Genomic DNA, 25,582 nt, shown 5'->3' on the forward strand with positions numbered 1-25,582 from the left:
GCAAGACAGCTGGACTTAACTAGACTGAGAGCGGTCTTTTAGAAAGGATATCATCCATGCAAGCGCTCTCTCTGGCCCGCAGCCTTGTCCTGGCAAACCAGGAGCTCATGGTTGACCGTGTTGAAGGCCTTGACAAGTCGAGGAGAACCAGTCCCTGGGGGAGGGTGCCAGTGTCTGCTTCTCACATATCCCTTAAAACTGAGATGATGACCCCTTCAATATTGTCGGCCTGGCCTGGACTGTTTGGATCTCTTGAGGGGAACATGTATGTTGCTGGCTGATGTTAACCATTTGGTAATTTCTTCCTCGTGTCGATCTTTAAAATCATATGAGTTAGGTGTGGTGACTGTTGTGATCCACAACAGTAGTTAAAATCTACTTGGGACCAGTTCCTGGAAAGGATTCCAGGACAAGGTAGAAGTTTTTAGGGGGGTCAGGCCAGTTTGTGTGAATTTAATTAAGTGTTAGTCGTACCATATGCATGGAGTGACTGATATTGGCCAGTTAGGTTAGTGGACGATACCTGGGCATATGTATGACCTTTGTGGGTAGTCCTATGCACCTGTTCAAGGTTTAGACTGCTTAGCAGGTCAGTTAACTCTAAAGGGATTATTGCCTGCTGGTTTCCTCATTTGCTAAGTAGTTGAGGTCTCCTAAATAAAGAATATTGGAATGGTCCAGGATTATGGGAGACTTGGATCCTGCGACGAGATGCAGAAAGTGCTGCTTGTGGCCCGGGGGCGGCGGGGGCTCTTTGCACCAAGGCACATGTGAGTGGGTAGATTAGAGAGTCTAGCCTAATGAAAAGGCAGTCGACCTTAGTGATAGCAGATGACGCAAGTCTGGTGAACTGGAGTTTTTTTAATGTCTGCTACTCCACCCCTTATTTTGCTGGGTGGGGGGGGGTGTCTATTAGTTTAGAGTAAGTAGTAGCCTTCTGGGAAGGCAGCGAAGATATCCGGAGCGGATTCATCCATTAACCAAGTTCCCATTAAGAATAGAATGTTCGGGATTCATGGTCCAGTAGCTGGAAGATTTCAATCTGGTGTTTGATCATAGATCTGGTGTTTAAGATAAGTGACCCGAAGTTGTTGGTTTTTAGGATGAAGGGGAGTAAAGTTCTTGATTGGGCCTATAACGAATAGCTCAGTTGATTTGGTCAATTCAGTGGCTGGGGTGTTGTGGTTTAGCAGTCCCAAATTCTGTCATTTTGCCACAGTGGGAGAGGGTAACTGGTAGTTCACTGAATGAATATGTTTAAGTTCATCTGGGATGTAGTAGAGTGGGCATAGTGACTGACCCCTGGCTGGCCACGGACTGGCACAGGCGGGCTTGCCTTTGGCGCGCTGGTGGGCGCGCCTGTGCTGCTGCCTGCGCTGTGTTTTTATTGTTTTTTGCTTCATCCTTGTAGGCTAATATCTGTATTCTACTCGTTTAATTTGCAAAACTAGAACGTCTGCTTAACAAACAGTGCTATAAATGCCACCACGTAAGTGCAGTATTGTTTAACACAGGCTATTTTTCCATTTCCAACAGAAATTAGCAGAGTACGGAAAGATATGTACAACGACACATTAAACGGCAGTACAGAGAAGCGAAGTGCAGAATTGCCAGACGGTGTGGGACCTATTGTTCAGTTACAAGAGAAACTTTATGTGCCTGTTAAAGAATATCCAGATGTAAGTATATTCCAATTGTTGGATGTGGAAGTAAAGTCCCAGACGTTAAAAAATTCAAATGTAAATATCGTGGGTGTTCTGTTTAGATTTGAAATGTATTGCCCATGAGTGTTTAGGCTTATGTCTTTCAGCATCGAATAGAATATACAGCACACATTCCTGTTAATCGCCCCATTATGTTGGGATTTTCCTTGACAAATTAGAGCCTTCCCCTAGCTTCACTCTAATGCAGGTGGATTTTTGGGTCCAAGAGGTTTAGGGGATTCCCCACCTTTTTAGTTTGGCCTAGAGTGCCCTTCTTGGTACACTATCAAATGCAGCCTTGAAGTCCACAAAGCAGCAATGTAGCAGTGAGTACAAGGTATTTGACTTGTCCATCAGAATTGATAAAGCTAGCAGATTAGTTAGTGTACCAGACTTCGCTGTGAATCCTGTTAAACTTTTCTAAAACACGCCCGTTAAGCTCCATCCACTGTTTCAAGTCCCGAAAGAGAAGGCTGGCTTAGTTCTTAGCCTAATTGTCGAGTAGTGCGATCAGCCTGTAGTTAGTTACTGGGGTCTGATCGAGAGCCCCCTTTGTGGATTGGATGGATTATTTCACCGCGCCATGAATTTGGTATGGTTGAGCTCTGCACGCCATAATCAAAGAGCTTAGTTAACCACCTGGCCTAGAATAGAGTGTTAAATCTAAAGGTCAGGGGACAATCGATATTTGCCCGGCGGTATCGCCTCTTTAACCCACGAATTATTAATCAATGAAGAGGCAGGCGCTGGAGACGGGAAGGCAGGAAACAAGGTTTATTCTCTCCGGAGGAGAACACATCAGTTCAAACAGCAGGTATCGTTCTGAGGTGCTCTAACCGCATCTCTGAGGCCTGGCCTCTTAACGCAATAAAGCTGTGTATATTACATATAACACATTCATGGCAAATGCTTTGATGTACGGAAAGACATTCTCGGAATCCCCGCTCCAAGCCCGTTCCCACACACATATACAGCAGAAGTCCCCGCCCCGGTCACGACAGGTGATGATTATCGCGCAGTTGGACATTCCGCCGGTTCACGGAATGTGGGGGTTTGATCGGATCTCATAGGGTGGGGGCATTGATCAACTCGAGGGCCCTTTGATGAGGGAAGCTTTCTACTGTGCGGGGAGGGGCAATAAACAGTATCGGCAGAGCTAGGTGTCGGCCTGGGAACGAGGAAGACAAACGGGCACACAGGGAAAGGGGTTTTGCATCAAAAAAGAGCCTGGGACCATAAAAGGAAGGAAGGGAGGTGTCGCGCTGGGGACAGGATGGGGTACTGAGGCAGAGCTGCGCTGAAGAGGGGTTTATGACCCAAGGCATGTGCGAGCGGGGGTTGTCAGAGTGCGGGCTTTGTGAGGGAGGAGGGCTATGCCGGGGGCCAGTGGCATGCAAAAAGGGTTGTTCTGATCGAGGCACCTAAAATGGCGGGTGCGCACGACAAAAAGTGTGGTATCAGGGAAAAAGGCAAGATGGCGCAGATAATGTTTACCAGACCGTACTAATTTTCCACAAGAGTGTTTAGTTTAAAAAAAAAAAAGGCAAGTCATTTGGCGCTTGGGCCCCATCTGTTCTCGCTTTCGCTATTACCAAATCCATCCTGCTTGACAAAAGATGTATACCTGAAGCGGAAGAGGGCTGATGGTCCTAAAAGTAAGGCAGATGGACGGCTGTACTACAACAAGGAGAGCTGTCTTTTCCTTCACTTGCTAGGAAATGTCTCATAAGAAATGTGGCTCTTTCTGACTCTGATGTTCGCTCTGCCTAAACCATGGCTTCCATTCATTTAGTTCACCAGGGCCAAGACTTTTTTTAGATTTAGGCTGCCTACTCGTGCATAAGATAGTGCACCAAAATTGTTGGGTGAGAATGTTTCATACACACATGCTGTAGAAATAACTATTTAAACTTTGCCTCCTTCTCTGTGTGTTTCCTAGTTTCTGTAAAAAGCATACTATGTAAATTAAAATTGCAAGTGACGTAATTAACGATCGGTGTTGCTAAAACGGCCAAACATTGAGGTCTGTGTAACTTAGCAGCAGTGCAGCTGACATATTTCCATTCCTATTTTGATGGGAAGTTAGATTTACTTGTAAAATACGTCAGATATTTTCAACACACACTTCCTGTTACGCTTTGTGGCTACATGCTTGCTTTACCCTTTGAGCATCGTACTTGTAGGGGGGCACCAAATAAATACCTATGCATTTTATATTGATATTTATCCTAAGTAGCAACTTTTAATTAAAATAGTTTTGATGGAATTTCCTTAACACACAATAGCATAATGTGTTACTGGTACCTAAATGAGATCATCATTCTGAGAAATATGGAGCTAAGGAAGTCGTCCCATTCAGTGTGAGTGCTTGTAAATGGAATAAACTATTAAAGTATGCCGCCTGAGAGCAAGAAGGCTGGACAGTGAGCAGCACATTAACAACGTTGTTTGGATTTCTTGTGGTTAGGTGGCAGCATCCTACTACGTTTCTCCAATTTCGATGTTTTTCCCCCAAAAGAGAAACACAAAAAGGGCAATGGTTTTCTGCCACACTGTAATTGGTAGCGGTCCCATGAAAATGCATTTAACCTTCCTCTCGGTTTTAGAATACAGTGTTCATCAAAGCTCCCATACTGCCTTCTGCTCTCCTAACAACTTAGCATCCTTCTTCAGAGAGACCTCTATGCAAATGGCCTGGGCCCACTGATGGTACAGTGGAATTCTGTCGGACTCTGAAGCCCTATATCTAAGGAGGCCTATTCAGATTGTGTGCGTTTTTTGTTTTTGTTTCTGATCTTGGACAAATCTTCGAGTGCCTCCTTCAAATTGGCAAACCGTGCTTACCCAATTTTACTGGTGTCAAGCCTTTCTGCAAATGAATTTTAAGGCGTTCAATAAATGTTACATAAAATGTTGGGTGTCAGATCTTGACTGCTGCATGTTCCAGGAGGTGAACTAAATTTTATTCACTCGCCCTACTGTAGCGAGGACCTATCCAATAAGGCAACTATTCATTTGCAATAAAGAAGCATAATCAAGAGTTTTCAAAAATTCATTCCCATTTTTCTTATGCCCTTTCCTGAAAGATCCTGTAGAATTATCAAAATACTGCAGTGCTATTGAAAGTGGCGATAATGGGCACACATTACAGCATTTCTAATGTCCACTTTTTTTACTTGAGTGCTCCGTTTTTATGCGCTCATCTTTATCAAGGGTTACTCATGGCAGCCATTTAATAAAAATGTGGGATTGGTAAAAAAAAAATGTCACCTACGTCAATTTGTAGCCGCGTCCTTCTGCGGTGAAGCATGCAAACCTATGAAATGAGGCGACCAGTGGTTGATTCATTACATCTTTTTTGCATTATGTTGGCTGATGCTGCACAGCAGCACCAAAAAATACGTTATGCTAATGTTGCATAGTTATGGCAAATCACATTTGCAGAACCAGTAGGTCCAAAAGTCGTGATTGTTGACTTGTTTGTTTGCTTACCTGCAGTATCTATTTATTTATTATTTTTTTTTGCCATTGTCTGTGCTCAGTTTCTAGTACTTCCGAGTAAACCAGTATTGGCCACGCCAATAGGTTTGTCTGTACGGCATATGCCGGCCTGGTATACTAGCCACATGAAAATCAAACCCATTGTCTGTGCCAATGCTTAGTTGAAGTTAGGTGACTTTAAATGTGCCACTTGAGGATAGGAAGCGGGACAAACGTTTTGCGAGTGCCTGCATTGTTTTGGTGCAATGGACAGGAATTAAGGCCATCCAAGTTTCAACAGTTTCCCTGTGCTTTTTTGCTTCTCTTAATCAGTGGTGTGCTGAGAATGCATGTCTGAACATAATAATTAAATGGGTGGGCATTTGGGAGCTTTCAGATACGTTTTGAAGGACCACCAGACTAAAAAAGCTACAGGCAGTGAGATAACTGTGCACTTTGCGCAGTTATTGGTATACAAAGAGCTCGTAGAAATATGCATAGATGCATGAATTGAAATATGCTACTGGAGGAGAACTTATTTCACTGAGCAAACTGGATGTTGATTAAAAAGTTAGGGAAACTATGTAAGCAATGGAATTGTGTGGTAGGGTTAGTGGGATGATGCATAAATGAAGTTTAAAATACCACTGGCACTTCAGGTGAGAGGTTTTTTGGAGGAGACATTGGAAATTAATGGGCTCACTGGTTTAACATCGCTTGTTTCTTTGTAGGTCGCTAACCGCGTTAATGGAAATGGGTAAAGCTTTAAGTTCTTCAGAAGACTGAAGAATGGCCTGCAATAATTTATTGCTAGCTTTGTAAGTGTTGTACTCCTAAATTAGCGTTCTACTTGGCAGATTTATAATTGTTCAGCGAGAGAGTTCATATTTAAACAGCAGGGTTAATGGATGTTGGGTTAGCTACTTTTTTTGGCCTGTCCCGTGGTACTTAATTCGGTGCGTTAAAACTGATTGCCATTGTTTTACTTGAATGAAGCCATATATCTAGGATGGTAAATCAACACAATGCATTTTAACACACTGCAAACAATATTAACTTAAAACTCTGATACACCAGATGCACACAGTTCTGTGTTAATAGTTGTGTTACTATATTCAGTGATAACATATTTGGCTGTCATTTTATGAGCATGTTATTTAAAGGGAGGTGGTAGAGGGGCTGCCAGTCCAGCAGCAGTTGGTCTAACCATTGGATGGTACATATCATTTATTATGGGACTCTGGGTAATGATGCTAAGTGTCGTCTGGTCAGAGTGGCTGTTATTGGCTGTAGCCCTGTTTCCATGTTGGCGTGCCTTTGGAAATTTGTCAGTTCTTTCTGTGGTGGCACCAAAGACCAATTTATTATGTTTCACATCCATGTTTTCACAATTCCTCAATTGGAACAAGTGTGTTTTTAAGCATCTAGATGGTATGTGTTTGGGACATTGCAGGTGTGCTGACTTGATGTAGATCTGTGCACTTCTGCCTGGATGCGGGATGGAATGCGTTTGAGGAACACGTCTAACCAAGATGTGGACGTACCTGCACTAAATGAATCCTGTGTACCAGGTACACGTTTTTTTTCATGCCGCGGGCTGTCGAACACCGTTCTTCGCTGATAACTTAAATGTTACTTTACAGCAACCCTCCCAAACGGACTTGAAATTATCCCATGCTGTCCCTTGTGAAGGAGTCTATTGCGATTGATAGCGGTCCATTTCTTCTGTACTGTTGCCTATGCAAGAACAGAAATATAAACATTCTTTAAAGGACCCTCCTTATATTAGATGGACAGTACCTGCAAACTTTATTATTGCTGCCACAGTGAGAAAGAGAGCAAACGTCTCTACTGCATCTGGACCACCCTTGGAACAAAAGTAGAAAGATGGGCATGGTGGGAAGAAAATTTGAGGATTGGTGACCCTATGGCGCATAGCCAGTTCAAATACCCTCCTCAACAGGTATGTATATCCGCTCTGGGGTGAGAGCACCTACTTCTACTCAGCAAGTAGACAGATTATAGCGGAAACCACCCTGAAAAGACTTGCCTGGCTGAGGGTGTCAGGCTTCAAAAGCGAGGTGCAAACTATAACCTGATTAACACCTTATTCAATGGGTAGCAGCTCTTTGGCAGTGCAGTTGATAAACCTACAACTACTCAAAAAGGACAATAGTATAGCGAAGTCATTGGGAGCCCTCCAGTTCAGAGGAAACCTAAAGAGACTTGTAGGTAGAGTAAGTTTTAAAAGTGCAACCTTGCACTGAGGGTTTAGGGGTGCATGCCAACTCCAAACACCAATGCAACAACGGCAGTACCAAACATCACTGCTTCAACCCTTTCGGGGACGAGCAAGAGTAATATTGCAGCCACAAAGAAGGGCAGCTGCGCCAGGTAGCAAATGTCTTAATCCAACAGCATCCCCTGCGCGCGCACCTCATATGTGGGGGTGGAGGATAAAGGACTTTTTTTCAGGAGTGGGAGAAGGTAACTTTGGACTAATGGATATTCAATATGATACGATTTGGATATTGCGTAGAACAGATAAAGTAACCACCCGTAAAAGGACCAAAGAAAGTGGTCGACACAAAGGAGATAAAAAAGCCTTCTACTACAAGAAGTAAACATTGTTACAAAAGAAGGCAATGGAAAGTGTGACTAAAGACTAGATCAACCTGGGAAACGACTCCACATATTTACGAATAACAAAGGAAGATGCATCCCTACATCCTATACTATACCTGCGTTTCTTAAACAAGTTGAATAAAAACACAAATTCAAAATGACAGTGCTGCAGCATGTCATACCGAAAGAATCAGGAGACTATATGGCAACAAAAGATCTAAAATATGCACATCTAAACATCCCACTGAATTGCAGGCACACAAAGCTTGCGATTTATGGTGGACAGAGTACACTATCAATTAAAAAAGCTGGCTTCTGGAATAAAATTTACCTGGCAGGATTGGCAGCACATCGAAGGCAAGGGATACATGCATATCCTTACACACAAGTGCAGAGACCATATAAACACAGTAATCTCAATACTCTACAACTTGGGTTTTTAATAAACCAAGAAAAATCATCTTCCAGCCCAGAACAAGAGAAGCAGTTTAGCAGTGTGAATCTTTTCTGGATTCCCATGCTGTGCAATATTCAGTTGTTTAGCGGTTGTCCGGAACTATATGTTCTTAGGAGTGAAAATCAACTCTGAGGCAAAAGCGTACTCCTGTGAAAATAGAATACGATCATTATTGCAAGAAACTTGCCAATACCAGAAGGGTCAGTCTCTGCCAGTGAGGACTGTTGGGGAAAATGGCCTCATGCATACCTCTCATATTGTATGCAAGGCCACATATCCGACCCTATTCAGGAATGGGTACAAGCTCAATAGCCACAATCCACTGGGAGTTGGGAAGATTTACTGGTTGTCATTCAAAGTACAAGAGGAGATGGCATGGTGGGACAGCAAATATTGCAACTGGAAGTCCCTTTATTTCCCCAATTCCTATAATCAGGACGGATATGGGTTTTGGGGAGCTTGTATGCGGAGACTCAAAATCTGAGGATTATGGAAAATACAGGAAGCGGTATAACACATAAATGTACTGGAACTAATAACAGTATTCCTAGCCTTTTTAAAAGCCTTTTCGAAACAACTGTGAGGACTATTATAAACTGACAATACAACAACAATGTGGTACACAATTCTTTATACTTTCAAAACTAGCTCAAGAGATCTGGAGGTGGGCCATCCAGAGACCATTAAATAGAACAATACATCGATCAGAAAGACACCGAAGAAGCAGACAAACTGAGCAAATAGGCAACCACTTCAAACGGGTGGTAATTGAATCAAACCATATTCAAACAGATATATAGGCTTTGAAGAACACCTGAAATAGACCGGTTTGCAATACCAGACAACTCATAGGGCTAGTCCTCTGTGTCCAAGTGCCCACACCACTACTCTGGGTGATGCTCTGTCGATAGACGGGTCAGGGAGATTTGCTTATGCTTTTATCCCTATCTCACGGTTATGCTCCGTAATCAACAAATGCTTACACTTATGAATGATGCTAATACATTTCGTCTCACAGTGGCCGATCAACCCTGTTTCTCAGACATGTTAGAGATAGCTCAGAAACTTATGCAGAAAGTACCAGGGTTATACAAGACCTACTCTCCATGCAAACTGGGAGAGTTCTACACCCACAGCCAAGATTCAGAGTTTAGCAGCTTGACCTTTGAGGACATAGGGTTTGGACATCTATATCTTCCAGAGAAGACAGTTGTGATTCTCAGAGAAGCAAGAAGACCAACAAAAAGGAAATGCTACTCTGTGAAATGGGAAAGATGTTCAAAATGGTGCCATGAATTGAAAACCTACAAGAAAATCCAAAGTACACTACAGTCCTACGATACCTCACACTGCCACTAGACAGACGACTAACATATGCGTCATTAAAGGTACATTTAGCAGCAGTACTGGCCTACACAAGAGGTCACCTAGAAGGACGTTTCTTTAAAACCCCTATAATCAAAAGATTCCTGGAGGGAGATAAATGATTGGTCCCACCAAGAAGTGCTAGCACCGAAATGGAACTTGAATGTAGTACTAAAACCCACTAATGAGAACCATTCGATGCACTTCACAAAAGCGCTTCAAAATTTGTCACACTAAAGACTGCTTTCCGTATCGCAATGACATTTCTTTGAAGAGTAAGCAAGTGGCAAGCTGACTATCCTAGATCCGTACATGCAAATGCAGAAAGACCGATTCACACTTCCTACCAAAGTCCTTTCACATTTCACATGAACCAAAGAATCAAAATACAAAGTTTCTTCCAGGAGCCAAAACTCAATCTGAAATAGAACTACATATGCTAGACACCAGGAGAGCGATAATGTATAAAATGGGGAAGACCAAATCATTTGGAAAGGAAAACAACTGTTCGTGTCTTTCGCAGGCAAGGTGGATTACACAAATCCAAATTTGTCCTTCATCAGCTGACATCCAATTTCAAATCACACCTAGCACACACACTACACGTGGGAAGGGAGGGGGGGGGGTAGCATGCAACCCAACCATATTCTCAGGTGATGAAGGAGCAGAAGTGGACAAAGATCCTGAGAGCAGAAAAAACATTTGATGATGGCAACCACGCATGGAAGCGCAAGCTCAAGTTGTATGGTGTGAGGAGAGGCTGGATTAGGCAGCAAATGGTGGAATAGTCCATGCTCCCCAAAATAGAGGGCTTCTAATACAAAGGAGAAATCCGGACCCAACCACTAAATGGTGCAATAATGCACAGCATGTGAATCCAGAGAAGTCTAGGGGTGGACAGAACTCCACAGAATTCCTTGTGCCATGGAGTTCAGTACTGTTGTGTTGCTCATACTTATTTTTAGCTCTGCAAGCTTGTCCTGCACTGTAACATAGGCATGAACTGCACCATGCGGCACTCCAGAGGGCGCTCCTTTCTTCTGCTCAAGCAGATTTTTTTTACCCGAACAGCTTTTTTCACGTGAGCAGTTGCGTTCGGTCACGACCACCCTCTTTGAGAGTGCTTGCTGGGAGGCGGTCTAGCGCCCTTTACTCGCTCACGTTCGCTCACTTAAAGTTGGTGAACTACGCATGAGAAACTCCATGCTGCGGTTGATGGAGTTTTTCCGAACTCTGCACTCAGTGTACTCTGCTGGAGGAGCATAGTTCACTGCCGACCCCTACAAACTTCAAGCTGCAAAACTACTCCTAAAGGTAAGAAACCATTTTGTTTTTGGAAAACATTTTAGTATTCTTCCCTTGCGCGTTGAACTAGAACGTGTGCCGCCAGTATTTCATCTCCTTTAGTTGTTTGTTTGAACCTCAGTTATTGCAACACCAGGCTTTCTTCATCTGTATTTATTTGAAGAAAAGGCTGAGATTATCCAGTTTTGGACTAACTTGGTCAGTCAGCAGCTGTACCGAGAAAATAATTTATAGTTATCTTGAGCTTGTTATTGTAGTACAAAACCAGTTTGTTGCTTTTTTTATGAACACTGCTCATAATTCCTGCTAACGTTTTGGCTGGTGTACATATGCAGTGTGGCTATGTCTTTCCTGATGACAGTGGACTCGTGTCAGATGTAATTCTTGGAGGCCTCCTAAGACATCACTGCCAGCTGTACTTGGAACAAGTATTGAAACCCTTTTTAGTTTTGATGCATTGAACAGCACAGGAAAATAAATGTTAAATGAAATCTACTTTAAACACACCAGGATACCTAAAATAATAATAATAAAAAAAGAATAAATGATTGAAAGAATTGTCAAAGTAGCCTACTACACCTAAATTTGAATGCACTCACTTTCAGGTTGATGTGTCCAAAGTTGGCGGAGTGCTACTACGCTGAGTTCCACGGAGTTGGAAAAAAATTCGCTCTGCTCCACCCTCCCTAATTTAAAAAAGGCACTTACCTGTTGTGGCGTCTCTGGGATGCTTTGTCGTCGTGTCTCTTTCTCTCTCATCCCTACGTTGTACGTCTTGCACGCGCAAGACGTACAACATAAGGGTTGACGAGGAGGAGAGGGGAGACCACGGCGAGGAGGAAGCAGCCCAGAGACGCCCAAAACAAGCATTGGAAATGCAATAGGTCTCGCACCATTAGAGTTAGTGTTTTTAGAATTGTTTATGGGTTTTTTTTGTAAATGTTTAGCATTTTTGTTTCCTGTAGCCAATGCTAAAGTATTACAAATAAAAAAAGCCATAAACATTTCTAAAAGCTCTAACTGAAATGGTCTGAGAACTATTGCACTGTGTGAGGGTGAGGGGTTGAGGGTGAGTGAGGGTGAGGGGTTGAGGGTGAGTGAGGGTGAGGGGTTGAGGTTGAGGGTGAGGTGTTGAGGGTGAGTGAAGGTGAGTGAGGGTGAGGGTGAGTGAGGTGTTGAGGGTGAGTGAGGGTGAGGGTGAGTGAGGGGTTTTGGGTGAGTGAGGGTGAGTAGTTGAGGGTGAGTGAGTGAGGGTGAGGGGTTGAGGGTGGGTGAGGGTGAGGGGTTGAGGGTGAGTGAGGGGTTGAGGGTGAGGGGTTGAGGGTGAGGGGTTGAGGGTGAGGGGTTGAGGGTGAGTGAGGGGTTGAGGGTGAGTGAGGGTTTGAGGGGGAGGGGTTGAGGGTGAGGGAGGGTGAGTGAGGGGGAGGGGTCGAGGGGGAGGGGTTGAGGGTGAGTGAGGGTGAGTGAGGTTGAGGGTGGGTGAGGGGTTGAGGGTGAGGGGTTGAGGGTGAGTGAGGGTGAGGGTTTGAGGGTGGGTGAGTGAGGGTGAGGGGTTGAGGGTGAGTGAGGGTGAGGGGTTGAGGGTGAGTGAGGTTGAGGGTGGTTGAGTGAGGATGAGTGAGGGGGTGAGGGTGAGTGAGTGAGGGTGAGAGGGTGAGGGGGAGGAATGCGGCCTGCTCTTCCTACTTGTGTGGCAAGTATTTAAAGTTGCTGCCGTAGCTCAAGCTGCTGAGACGGGGGGACATGGGGGGCTGCGACAAGGAAAGGATTGGCAGGGAGGGCGCAACAGGAAGGCTCTCACTGGACGTGCGTGGCTCCACCTAATGCAGGAAAAGGAGGAGTTTCTGACACAAAATATCTGTTGAAAATTATAAATTTAAGTAGGGAAGCTGTGATTTGTCCCGATTTCCTGGGTCCACTGTGTACAAATCGGCCAGTCAACGAGTGTTTATTCGTGTTTTCTTATGTTGAGGCTTTGTTATTTTTTTTTTACCCCTTAGTGCAGTCTTCTGCAGTTTGTAGAATATAGCGTGAATTCGATCAGAAGGGATCAGAGCACTTTGCGTAAGCGAGAGTTACATTACACTAGGCCACATGCATTGTTCAAGGCATCAGGAAATTAGGGGATTTGCCCAGAATCTCAAGAGTTTGAGCCAAAACTGAGATTGGAACCGGGTTCCCGAGTTCCAAAGACTGCAGATCGGGCTGAAACACCACATCGCGTTTAGAGGGAGGCAGAACCCACATGATAGAAGCTTGGCTCGTTATGGGGTCGAGGTTCCGGTTTTATGAACATGACAATTTAGCTGTAATGAAATAAAGGATTAAATAACGCAATGCCTTGCAGCCAAAAGGTTAATTTAGATCACGGTTTCCTTTTATTATTTACAGCATTGTTCGGGGGGGGGGGGGTGGGGGGGGGATATAGAAACAACACGAGGGTCAGCGTGTGGGTTAAAGTAAAAGCAACATGGTGGAGGGTGTGTGCAGGCAGTGGAGCTAAGCATCAGGATGAGCACAACAGGAAGGGGACCGAGCCCTAGCCGTACTTGCAGTGCTGGGAGACGTGAGGCAAGGGATGGGAGTGGAGGTGAGGGGGTGTTTCAGACGTGAATCCTGTGTTAATGAAAAGAAGGCGAGATCTCACTTCTTATGCTCAGCAGTCACTGCCACTCCCAGCTCTGTAATTCAAAAGTGAAAGCGCTTGCTAAACAAACAATTCATCCTCTCGTGGTCTAGAAGCTGCAATTTTTCACAAAAACACATATTTCGGATGCTATTTATTAGAAATTTAACAAGCATTTGCACCGGAGGCCAGTACTTACCAGCATAGTCCTAGGTCTGTACCGCATTGATGCTGGCTGCGGGTCGGCGGCTCTTTTGCCGAGGATGATCTTCAGAGCTGGGAAGAGAGCAGTGGGCTAACTCGGGAGGGGGCGGAGCGGGTAAAATAAACAAACGAGACGGAGGGAAGAGAGGGGAGGGGGGAGGAGAAATGCGACACGGCGGGAAGGGGAGGGGGCGGAGCGGGTTAAATTAAACAAACGAGACGGAGGGAAGAGAGGGGAGGGGGGAGGAGAAATGCGACACGGCGGGAAGGGGAGGGGGCGGAGCGGGTAAAACAAGACGGACGTGCACGCGCTTTTAAGCTCAATGCGCATGCGCATTGAGCTTAAAAGTCACGGGCACTGCAAGGAATCGCCACGATTCCTTGCAGTGGATAAAGAGTGGATAAGCCCCCATAGTCTCGCTTGCTCGATGCGCATGCGCATCGACAGGCGAGACCTAATTAAATAGGGGCCGGCTAACTCCACTCAACAGTCTGAATTTTGCCTGTACTCTGCTGTCTCAACGGAGCGCGGAGTAGGCAAAACTCTAAACTCTTCTAGCGGAGTTCTCCGCCCGGGGTTAGTAGCTACCCTCATGTTTATGAAAAGTTTGCATGCACTTATCATTCCTGCAGCCGCCAATTCCTGTTACAGTCTTTAACATTTCTTTATGATGTATCCTGCCTTTAAGCATTGTATTAAGTTTGTACTCTTGAATATAGTATGGAAATATAAAAACCCACGTTCCACATATATGAGTAAAATAGTGGGGCTTGTAGGGGGGGAGCGGAGGGGCAGATCCTGATTAGTTGGTCCAAGACGGGCGAGTGTGTTTTTTGATTAAAGTTCCACTGATCTTTTATTTTTTTTGTGGCTTTTTTTTGGCTGCTCTTCACTTGGAAGAAAAGTTAGGAGGAGTTATTATGGGAGGGTAGCACAATAGCAGGTTGAATTTAAGGACCGACGCCCGCAGCATTGCTGCTCCACGTGGAGATTAAAGGGGATGTTGCGGTGAGCACTATTATGACTTGGAACATTACAAATGGAAGCCATGATCTATGCAGTAATACAGCTAATGCCAGCACATTCTAGTTTTAAGGAGCCGCAGGGAAATGTAGCAGCCCTAATCATTTTAATTCACGCATGGTTCCTTTCTCTCTTTACAATGGTGCCACGTGAATTGTTTGCATCCAGAAAGGGGCGGGCATACCCTGGGCCCCTGCAGTACGGCGAGGGGAGACTGTGGGGCGGGGGCAGACATTTCAGAGGGCTCTGTTCCACCCAAGGCCAATGAATATTTGGGAGACCCTTCTGCAGGGGTGCCAGTCATTTTACGTTACGCCGTTGTTTCCAAGGGACGTTTCTATCCTGCTGCGTTCGGGGAGAGCCAACGCAGTGTGAAGAAGGGCTCCTGCCTTTTATTTATGAGCTGCCGTGTACATTGGTTGACAGGGTCAGACTGATAAACGGAAATGGCACAGATAAGCCCCAAGCAAACATGCAGGCCCCATTAATCATATTTTGCCTTCTTTGCAAAGAAATATTCAACGGCATATCGGTGCCCCTGACATTTTCTGTGCTCTAGACCAGTATGAATCCGATATGTGTTGTGCACAGAGCAGTATGGACAAGTTGTCATTCTTCCCTAGTAAATCTGCTAGAAAGATGATTTTATGGTCTGGTTTAAATTTTGAAGAAAAGTGGCTTTTTGTTTTTTCGTGGAACTGTCTGTTGTCTTTTGTGACCAGTGTCCATTATTTACCGGTGTAATTATTTACCATACTTAACCATGCATGCTGAATATTGTGTCCGTTTTCTTTCCTTTTCGATCGGAGGAGGCGTACTTTGCTTTCCAGCATACCTAATCCCCCCCCCCCCATCGATGCTGATGACGGCCCCCAGACGTCATGCATCACGGGGCTCGTGTGCTGATAGCTGGGGGCCGTCATAATCCCGCCCACTTCGAAAAACGCAGCACAGACGCAGAATCGCGGCCGCGCCCGAGGGATTAAGATGTTCATACTAATCATGCAAGGTAAACAACTCGTGCCTTAACCCCTCCCATGCTCATGATGAGCTGAGCTCGTCATGAGCCACGGTTGCCGTGTGCTCATGACGAGCTGAGCTAGTCATAACGGCTCCAACGCTCGCATGTGGGGCTAATTCCCCCGCTGTGCTGAGCGTTCTAAAGAAACTCGTGTGGCCGTGACGAGCTCAGCTTGTCCTGAGCACACGGCCACTGTGGCTCATATCGAGCTGAGCTCGTCACGAGCACCGGGGCGCGGTGCGCGCCCCCCGGCACATTGGGGGAATTACCCCCGCGACCAAGGGGTTAAGTCTGTTGCAGTATGCATTGCTCTTCATTTAGTTAATAACTGGCGTAGGTCCTGGAGTTCCTCCTCGGTAGCATTTTTTTTGCAACTTACTATGCAAAAAAAGTTCATTTTTTAAATTTTTGTGTACATTTTTTAAGCGGCTGTCTTGAAACGTCTGAGCTCAGACCTTCCTGTATCTAGATTGGACAACCCTGAACAGAAGCACTTGTAGATTGAGTGTTTACAGGAGGGCAGGATATGCAATATACATTTTAGTCATATCGAAAAATGCTTGAAAAATTCTGTAGTTTCTCTTCTGAATTTTTTTTTTTTTTTAATTCCCACCCTTTAGTCTTGTTCTGTGGCACTGCTTTGATTACCGGATATGGAGACAGTTGGGTACTTTCTGATGATCTATAGCCATCTTTGGTCTTCGTTTACTGAATATCTTTTTGAGTTAAATACAATGCTAAACATGTTGGTGCCCCCAGGAAGCATTATTGAATTGAATTACCGACCCTATTAAGTGGTTCTAAGCACATTGAGAGAGTTTATCTTGGACCAGCTTGTCTGAAACTCAATAGCTGACAATAAGGCTAGGAACTGGCAATATACTAATTTAGTAGTGTATGCATTAAGGTGCTGTCTATCAGGGCGCTCTTCTGGAGCTGGACCAGGCATCCAGAATGTACTTTTGTGGTTTTTTTGGAGCTGTCAGAGCAGCACTCTTGTTATTAGTTAGCATACAGTATCTCCATTCAAACAAATTTAAAACCATGTATTTTTATGATGCGCAAGGTTCCGTCCGCAGTGACAGTACTGACTCCTGATTAAGTAGTTGGGCACCCTACTAGGTACTCATGGTTTTGAAACACTCTGACATCGCACCTTCGTTGAGAAGAGTCCAGCACTATTTGCCCACAGTATTAGGGCACCCAGTAGACATCACACCAAAGGCGACATCTCCTGGGGATTATGGAGGGGCGAGGGGACACTTGGGCCAGCTGCACCTTGCTAGGTCTCGGCTAGCCAAACACTGGAAGGCCACATAACCTTTCACCCTCCCCTCACCCATTCACCCCTAGAATGGAAATGGGGAATGAACCACCCACCACTACTGCTGCACACAGCCAGGGTTTGCCCTCGCCAACATAATGTCTGGGTTCTATGGGAGAACACAGTGTAAATCGGTACACTCTTGGTACATGGTCCTTATTAACCCTGTACTACCAATGGCTTTGATGTGGTGGGTTTGGAGACACTAGCTTTCCACACTGTTACTCAACCCTTTACCCATAGAACTCCTTCTCTTGAATACCCTTCTACAACACCGTATGTCTGGATTATTCCATCTTTAAACAACATTGTAATTACTTGTGTAAGTCATGTTTTTTTGTTGTTGACATTCTTCAAGAATTCGAAACCGAAAAATCTTTTTTTGGGGGGGTGGGGGGGGGGGTGTATTGTTAATTACAGGTAGTCATGTTAGCTGACACGTGTTTGCTCTTGCCCAGTGGGTTTAAACTTTCTCAAGGCATAAAATGTCTACCATCGTTTCGGCAGATTCAGTGTAGATCACTTTGTCTACTGTGTAGACCCCCTCAGCTGATTTTGAGTTGTTGTACAGCCCCGAAATTGACCATAGTTTGGTTAGCACATGAAGGATGTAGATGTATTCAAACTACTAAATTACTGTGTAGGCAGTTCCTAACGATGCCTTGGAGTTCACAAACCATGTGTAGTAGGGTGCCGAACTACTTAATACGGAGTCAGGGCTGCCATTGCTGATGAAACTTCTGAAACCTAAAAATGCAGTTTTAAATCTGTTTGAATGGAGATCCCAAATTCTAACTAGTAACGAGTGTGCTGCTCTGACCGCTCTAAAGCGCAACAAAAGTATTTTTAATACATTCCATACATCAGGTCAAGCTCCAGAGGAGCCCAGATAGGCAGCACCTTAATGCACAAAGCATACCCGAGCAGGGGACTAAAGATAAGACTCCAGTTGATGTCACTATAGAGACTATCCATGGACATCGTACTGGCCATTAGCCTAAAGTCACAGAAGAGAAAAGGAAATAATGTCCTAAAGTTCAAGCTTATACTTCTAAGAGCTTTGAACTTTCTTGGTGCAGTATGTGACCAAAAGAAAACGGCTAGTGTTTGTGTGTTTCTTTTTTGGTGTGTGTGCAAGTGACCATTGATTGTGTTTGAATCGGTACAAAAGACCTTGCTACGAAATGATGTTACTACTGCAAACATTGTGTTGACATGCAAACTGTGTATTTAAACAAAGGTGGGGGGAGGGGGGTGAAGCATCCACAGACCTTTTTCGTTTGGCAGTTCATTTAGTCTAATCATTAATTGCACAACATTAACTTCATACTAAGGCCTTCTGATTTTAAAGAAGTCTGAGCCTCAGCTTTTTGTATCCTGTAAAACTAAGCAGAGTGGCCAACAGCCCGCTGCAGTCACTAAATGAAGGGGCAACTGAAACTATGCAATAGTGTGGGGCAAATTTGTAGCATGGCTAGCTAAATTGTGTCAAGAAAAAGCAGATTATGCAGGCATGTGGCACATTTTAAAACCGTATTACTTCTCCTGCTTGCAATTTTTTTTTTTAATAACGTGTTATTGCTTCCTGGGTAAAGGTTTCACCTAATATCAGTTTAAATGCAATTGGCAACTAAGTGGTTGCTTGGCACTGCGCTACAACACAAGTGGTAGCCTTTTTAGTCACACTTGGTCTGTTTGAGCTAGAAACCATTTTGTTTTTTGTTAAAAACTTCAAATTATCAAGATGATGGATTGTGTGGCAAATCCACAGTCACGCAGAAAACACCCATGCCTCAGAATAACATAATTCCACCGGCCTTGACTAATGGTGGTGATGCAGCATTTGCCTTCAATTTGTTGTCATTTATATTTAAAAAAGAACTGTGTCGAAGGCACAGATGTTCAATGTAGGCTAAGAAGAGTAGGATCCATGCAGATTTTCTGGGCAGCCACATAATATTGGCACATATAACTTGCTTTACACGGAAGTTTTTTTTCAAGTTCAGTGGTAAGCATGGAAGCGTAAGGAAAGGTCCTTTAATTTCAGGTTACGTTTGGATTGGCTAGAAAGCACCTCAGTGAGTGCAACTGTGAATAGCAGCGGCGGAAGTCTGCTTCCAGAAGGCAGTTTGTTTTAAATGTGCTGGGTTTTTTTCCACCAAATTCTTCGGCTCAGCTGTGATAAAGCAAGGGCTGTAAAATAAAACCCATAATTGCCCTTTTAATTTAAAGCCAAGCTCTGAGGTGTTGACTAACGCTTCGAAAAGGTCAGACCTTTTTAGTTGCCACGCTACTTTCGCTGTGCAGCATTAGCACGCACTTGAATAATAGACCATCTTTTGGTCAATAAATAGTTTTTATCCCAGCAACATAATTAAATTAACCTGATGGATGACCCGAAAATAGTCTGCTGCACAGCTTTAAACCAACAAAAAGGTTGTCCTTTTGTTAGTGGGGGCGGGGGCAGCTGCCTGTGTTCGTTCAGCAACAGTGTGTTGCCTTAATAAACAAGTTCCGCCAGGGACCCTGAATACTTAAGTATCTGCCGTGCATTATCTTTTAATGCCCTGGAGAAATCTAAGATCTGCCGCTAGCCATAACGCATGCCACCGATGCCATACCATTGGCAAATTACACACTAATCAAACAGCAAATAATAACTAGTATTTGGAGGAAACCCTGGAATGCCCAACTTTTCTCTAAAGTATGTGGATTAGTGTCTTGTTTAACAACGTTTCTCCTTAAACAAAAGCAGCATATATTATTACTTTGTGGCACTTAGACACTTTTTGTGGAGTGGGAGGGATTAGGTTGGAATTTACGGCCCAACTCATACCAACATGCCAGGGTATGTGATGTGAGCGCTCATTCTTTTTAGTTGCATCGGTGTATGTGTGCGTTTTTTAAATTGAATCATTGTTGCAGTGGTATGGTAGTCTATATAAAAGCGGCAGTTATTTAACCATGTTTTTGTTTTCGCGGGGGGGGGGGGGGGGGGGGAGGATGTCTTAAGGCCTTCTAGTAAGGTTTTTCTTACTGAATTAATATTTTATTAGACGCTCTTGGAGGTCCCTCTTTTTTGCAGAGCTCCCTTTTGTTTGTGTGAACCAAAAGTTGGGTCCACTAGCAGTCGCATTGTAGGCCCTTGATTAATTCACATTTGAACTGTTCACAGAAATACTAAGGCGTTGTCTCTTTGCATACTCCCTCTGCTGCTTTGCGGTGGGAGCCATAGCTTCTTCTGTGTTTCAGTGTCACAGGTTTGCCTAAAGACCTTAATACTAGCTTCTAAAGGCCTCTTTCTAGTACTGTCCCTCCAGATACTTGATGGAGCTGAAATAAATCTAATAACTTGCTGTGTCTTCGTTTATCTCCACTTTCAGTTTAAGGCGGAACTTCTTTATTTGTTCTCGTTTTCTAGGGGAGCGAAGTTGTTTGAGCCTCTTCACTGGCGGGGACACTCAACTTTGTGTGCTGTGAACTAGCCTGCAGAGGCGGGGAGCACTTTTTCCGTGGTTGACAACAGACCCACAATAGATAAGAGTTCAACTGTTGAATTTGATCTGTGTACAAGTCTGTGTCTGACTCATCACACGGGCAACTGATTACGCCGTAAACCTTATTACCAGACAACTTTGGGAAGTTCAAAAATAGAAGCCAGATAGAACGGTGAGAAACTGCTTTTTATTACCACAGTTGTGCTGAAAGTGCAGATGACCTGCACCTCCTGCATAATTTTTAGTGCAACAGCTAGCTTAAAACTGCTCAAGAAAGAACATTAGAAAATCCCAGAGGATAGGTTATGCCATAATAGCTAAGTAGTTGATCAATAATTCAACTGTTAGTCTTTGGTTAGCCCTTACTTGCATTCACTGCATAACAATTTCCTCTGTATGGGAGTGAAGTCTGCTCTGGACGGAGATGTTAGACCTGAGTCCAGAAGAAAAGATTCACGTAGTTCTATACAGAAGTTCTTTCGATAAGCTCAAGTACCTCGTCTAACATACACATAATAGACTGGGGGAGATGCCCATTTCTGTTTGTTATGGCAGAATACTCAGAGATAGTTTCAAGCAACACAAAAACGAGTGATAGTAATACATCACCATAAAGCAAAAAACTCCCAAGCCACGAAAACATACCTCTAGAATCCTGTTGTAAGGAATTGAGCATTCAAAACAAGTTGTGTTGTGCCGTTCCTCATAGGGGGGGAAACGTAGAAGTCGCACTGCGTCTGGGTGCCACTGGGTCTCAGTGAGATCTACAGTTGGGCTTCCATTTGTTGGATGTAATACCCTCACACACCCTTTCAGGTGTCATGCTTCATCATATGGGCTGCTCCTCGATGGGTCGGCAGTGCAATACCCAACGGGCTCACCTCAAAGAGGGGCACTTTACCAGAGATCTTTTATCCAACAGCCATTTGGTGAAGTGCGGGTGTGGGGTCAGAAGTGTGTAGACGTGATGGTGAGTTAAAATAAGGCTGGGAGTACCTGAATGCAATTTTATTCTGGGAGTCTCCTGCCTCAATTAAAAGGAAGATAACCGACACATGAAATATAATGTTTCCTATTTGTGTCAGAGTGTGTATTTAACGGTCAAGTTTATAAAAGGTGTCACAAAAAGATGGTGCTTGATGTGTCAAAATACCTGTGTTGAGCTGGATCTACCTAATATGTCTAGTGTCCAGGCAACAACAGTACCCGGCGGTCAGCACATCAGGCTTTTGCTTCCATATATTTTAAGTATTTTGGTTGCCATGTGTGATTCTGCCACCTACCCATGCCGCCGAGTCCGGGACAGATATATTAGTAAAGTGCCCCCCTTTGAGGTGAGCCCGTTTGGTATTGCACCGCTGACCCAACGAGGAGCAGCCCATATGATGAAGTATGACACCTGGAAGGGCGTGTGGGGGTATTACATCCAACAAATGGATGCCCAACTGTAGATCTCAATGAGACCCAGTGGCACCCAGACGCAGTGTGACTTCTACGTTGCCCCCCCCCCCCCCCCCCTTTAAGAGGAACGGCACAGCACTCCTTGTTTTGAATACTTGACTGGGGCAACCGTCTGTGCTGGATCTCCCACTCTTGAGTAGTAGAAATTGCCCCCCCCCCCCCTTCTCGCTCCCTTGTTGGACACAGTAAGGAATTGAGCACCTTGGCTAATGACACTGTAAGCATACAATAAAGATAAAACATATAACTGAGGGTGCAGCTATTTCAGAATCCCTCCTGAGAGTTAAAAACACTAAACAAATTGTGGTCAGGATGATGAGACAGGCGCACTTGGATCCCAGAGGAAGACCAGAGCTTTACCCAACGCAGCATGGACCTTTAGTGAAGGTTGAACTTCGTTCTCATCTGCACCAAATCTGGTGTAGCAAGGAAGCACTACTTCATATACGTTTGAAGTATGGTGGTTAACCAGAAATGGTAGAAAAGGGTGAGATGGTTGAAACAACTGCAGAATACCTTGGTCCGACTCTGCATGTAAAGAGCAAGACCCTTACTTTTGTGTACATAGTATGTCTTACAATTTTATAAAAAATGTGCACCCAATACATTGGCAACACTAGCTTTTATTAGACAAGTTGTTAGTGCATTATTGCGTAGTACCGGTCTGCTGTTGGTTGTTTCTTTGTGGCAGGTGAATCTTAACTTCAAGATTTCGACGCTATGAACCTGGCTTTCACTAGGCAAAAAAATAGAAAGTGTATGTTGGAAATAGCTAAAACAGTGTTCTGATGACTGATCTCCACTCCCCCAACATACCACCCACTGTGTCTATTTCTGCCCATAGGACAAGGTTAATGCAGTCTGAACTTCTCTATTAATAGCCCGCTGTTGATGTGTGTGCCAGGATTGAACGCTTGCTTGTTCCTTGTGTATATGCTTCACCCAGTTACCCATTTTCCCAGTAGTTTGCTTGCCAAAACTTTCATTTTGTATGTTTACAGCGTTCACGCCAACGGTCAAGTGACCGTTTTTCAAATATATTTAAGTTTTAGTGGTCCAGTTGCACATTTGGTTTAAAGAATGTATCCTTTTACTGGTTGCATTCCTTGACCTTCACAGTTGGTTTGTAGGCTTGTCCTAATGCCCACCTCTATTGGGCATTATAACATATAAATTAGAACAAACGTTTTAGCGCTTCACATAGTTTAACTATCTCGACCATCTGAGAAACAAAGGCTGTACACATCTCTGTGCACAATCTAGACAACAGTCTATTTGATTAGTTGTGCAGTTAATTTTCACTATGTTGGTCTCGGATTTTGTTATATGAACTCTAAATACTGGATTTATATTATACGTGTAAGCCTTTATAAAGTCTTTGTGACAACATTGTAGCTGCCTGCAATTTGAGTGCGTGGTTAGGTTGCGGTTTAATCTACTTTATTAATAATAATAATAAAAAGCATAGCATTACTGAAAGGCTTGTTTAAGAAAAAATTCACTTGTAAAACAACCGCGCCCTAGTGAGTTTTTTATTTTTTATTTGTAATACAGCCATTAAGACGGCAACGTTTAGGTGTTTTATTTGGTTGCATATACTTCCAGTGACCTAAAACAAATCGTACCAGCTTGACAAGGAAATGCATATTGGCTTTGCAGTGCTTCTTTTCATCGTGCTGTTCCTAAAGGCATTCATCTGTAAATGCAAGCGAATGTCTCGCTTAGTGCAGAAAACGCATATTTTAATATAGCAAACGTTTCTGTGTTTTCACTTGTCTCATGTCGATGAACACAGTGTCATTGAGGCGCACTAGTCAGGACTGACCAGTCACTTTGCCTGGGTAGAAGCAAATTTACTAAAAATTGAACGTTAAATATCTTTTTGGGTTTGTAATGTTCATTTTGAGTTTATACGCAGAGCATTTAATTGCCTGTTGTAGTGCACATCTATGTGGCACGAAAAGGTACAATATGCAGCGTAATGCTGCCCATTTTGTGACCGTGTTTCATTATGTTGTAATTTTCTCCCAAGTTAACACTCTTAGTAAGTGTTTTATACTTCACAAGTTCCACTTTATCAATCCAAATACAGCAATAAGCTTCTGAAAATGCAAAAGGCCTTCTCCCCTCCACTGCAACACGTTACTGCGTTTTTATTAACTTTTGATCCTTTTTATCCAGAAACATTTTAAAATCCGGAAATTAGGCAGCAGATGACTGTTTAAGTGGGAAATGCAGTATATTCATATTTACATGAAAAGTTTTTGGCCGCAGAATTGCATAATTTTAGTAGACATGCTTATAAGCAATTCATTAACGTGTTTATTTAGACATTTATTCGCTGCGAGTTAAATTTTCATAGAATTGCATCTTTCAGCAACACAGATGGGTTCATTCCCAATAGGGTACTTTTTAAATTGAGAATCTTACCTCTAGAGAAGAAACCTACCGTACAAGTGTGAAACAGACTGCATTAGTCCTCCACCATGCTGTTCTGCATTTCTGAGGCGTGCGACTGGAGAACTTTCCCATGATACTTTTCCACAGCCCACCCCTACAATGGGAGACCTGTGTTGATGTATTCTGTTTTTTTCCTGTACACCTACCCTGAAAGTTTAGGGGAGTAAAAACTGATGAGTGGCAAAAGACGGAAGGCAGTGCTCAAAGTATGGGAGCTGGAAACGAGATTTCCAATAAGAAGAGTCCGCAAAATCAGCATTGGCAAAGCCAGTAGGTCGTGTCTTGGAAAGCTGATGCAGTAGTAATTTTTTTTTATTGCAAGCATTTGCCACAAATTTAAAACGAATTGAAAAACATACTACCTCCTTCATTTTCATGGTCTTGCAATACATTATAATAAGAAAATTACTGACCAGACTGACAACCAATTTCATGAAAATCCGCCCTCTCCCCCACCATAGAGTGCTGAAAGCAAAAGTAAACCAGCATTTGCAATGCAATAGGTCTCACGTTTAAGAGAGTTTGAGCTGTTGACATTGTAAATGACAATGCCTTTTATTTGTGTTTTTAAAACTGATAACAGTAATTGTCATTTACAGTGCCAACAGCTTCAACTCTTGCAAATGCGAGACCTATTGCATTGCAAATGCATTCGGCTCTCGTGCTATAACAATTTTAAAAAAGCGTTCGGAGAGAGCGTGTCCTGCCTGCAACAGGTGAGGCATCACTTGGGGGGCCATTGACTTATTTAATTCTATCGGGAGGCTATTTTGCCCAATTGCCTTTCCCGATTGACTGCTACGGATGGCTGAGACTATTTCCTCGACCATGATATTGCTCTCCGTAAATGCGGAGTCCTTGGGGAGAGCACCAGAAGTGGGAGATCCGCATAAGAGCTCTCAAATATTAAATTGTGGTGGTAGACATAGGGGTGCTTAGGCAGGCATAATACTTTGCAAATGCTTCTGCGAGATCTTGCGTTTGCTAAGAGTACGCGGATCCACCTGTCTGCTCATTTCCGCCTATCAAG

The 25,582-nt window shown here is 43.8% G+C and overlaps 2 protein-coding genes across 12 annotated transcripts in view; one reads left to right on the plus strand and one right to left on the minus strand.

The window, feature by feature from the left end:
- LOC144763238 (uncharacterized) overlaps positions 1–25,582 on the minus strand; it is an 853,666-nt gene that overhangs the window by 217,033 nt on the left and 611,051 nt on the right. The gene's annotated exons all lie outside the window — the stretch shown is intronic.
- QKI (QKI, KH domain containing RNA binding) overlaps positions 1–25,582 on the plus strand; it is a 284,910-nt gene that overhangs the window by 64,345 nt on the left and 194,983 nt on the right. For all 11 annotated transcript variants that reach the window (XR_013596195.1, XR_013596196.1, XM_078648642.1 and 8 more), the window contains exon 3: positions 1,537–1,679. Coding sequence is in view for 9 of the 11 variants with exons in the window: in XM_078648642.1 (XP_078504768.1) it covers positions 1,537–1,679 (143 nt within the window). In the remaining 2 variants the exon portion in view is untranslated. The remainder of the gene's footprint in view (positions 1–1,536; positions 1,680–25,582) is intronic.

Source organism: Lissotriton helveticus, chromosome 6 (genome assembly GCF_964261635.1).
Source record: "Lissotriton helveticus chromosome 6, aLisHel1.1, whole genome shotgun sequence".
Classification (NCBI taxonomy): Eukaryota; Metazoa; Chordata; class Amphibia; order Caudata; family Salamandridae; genus Lissotriton; species Lissotriton helveticus.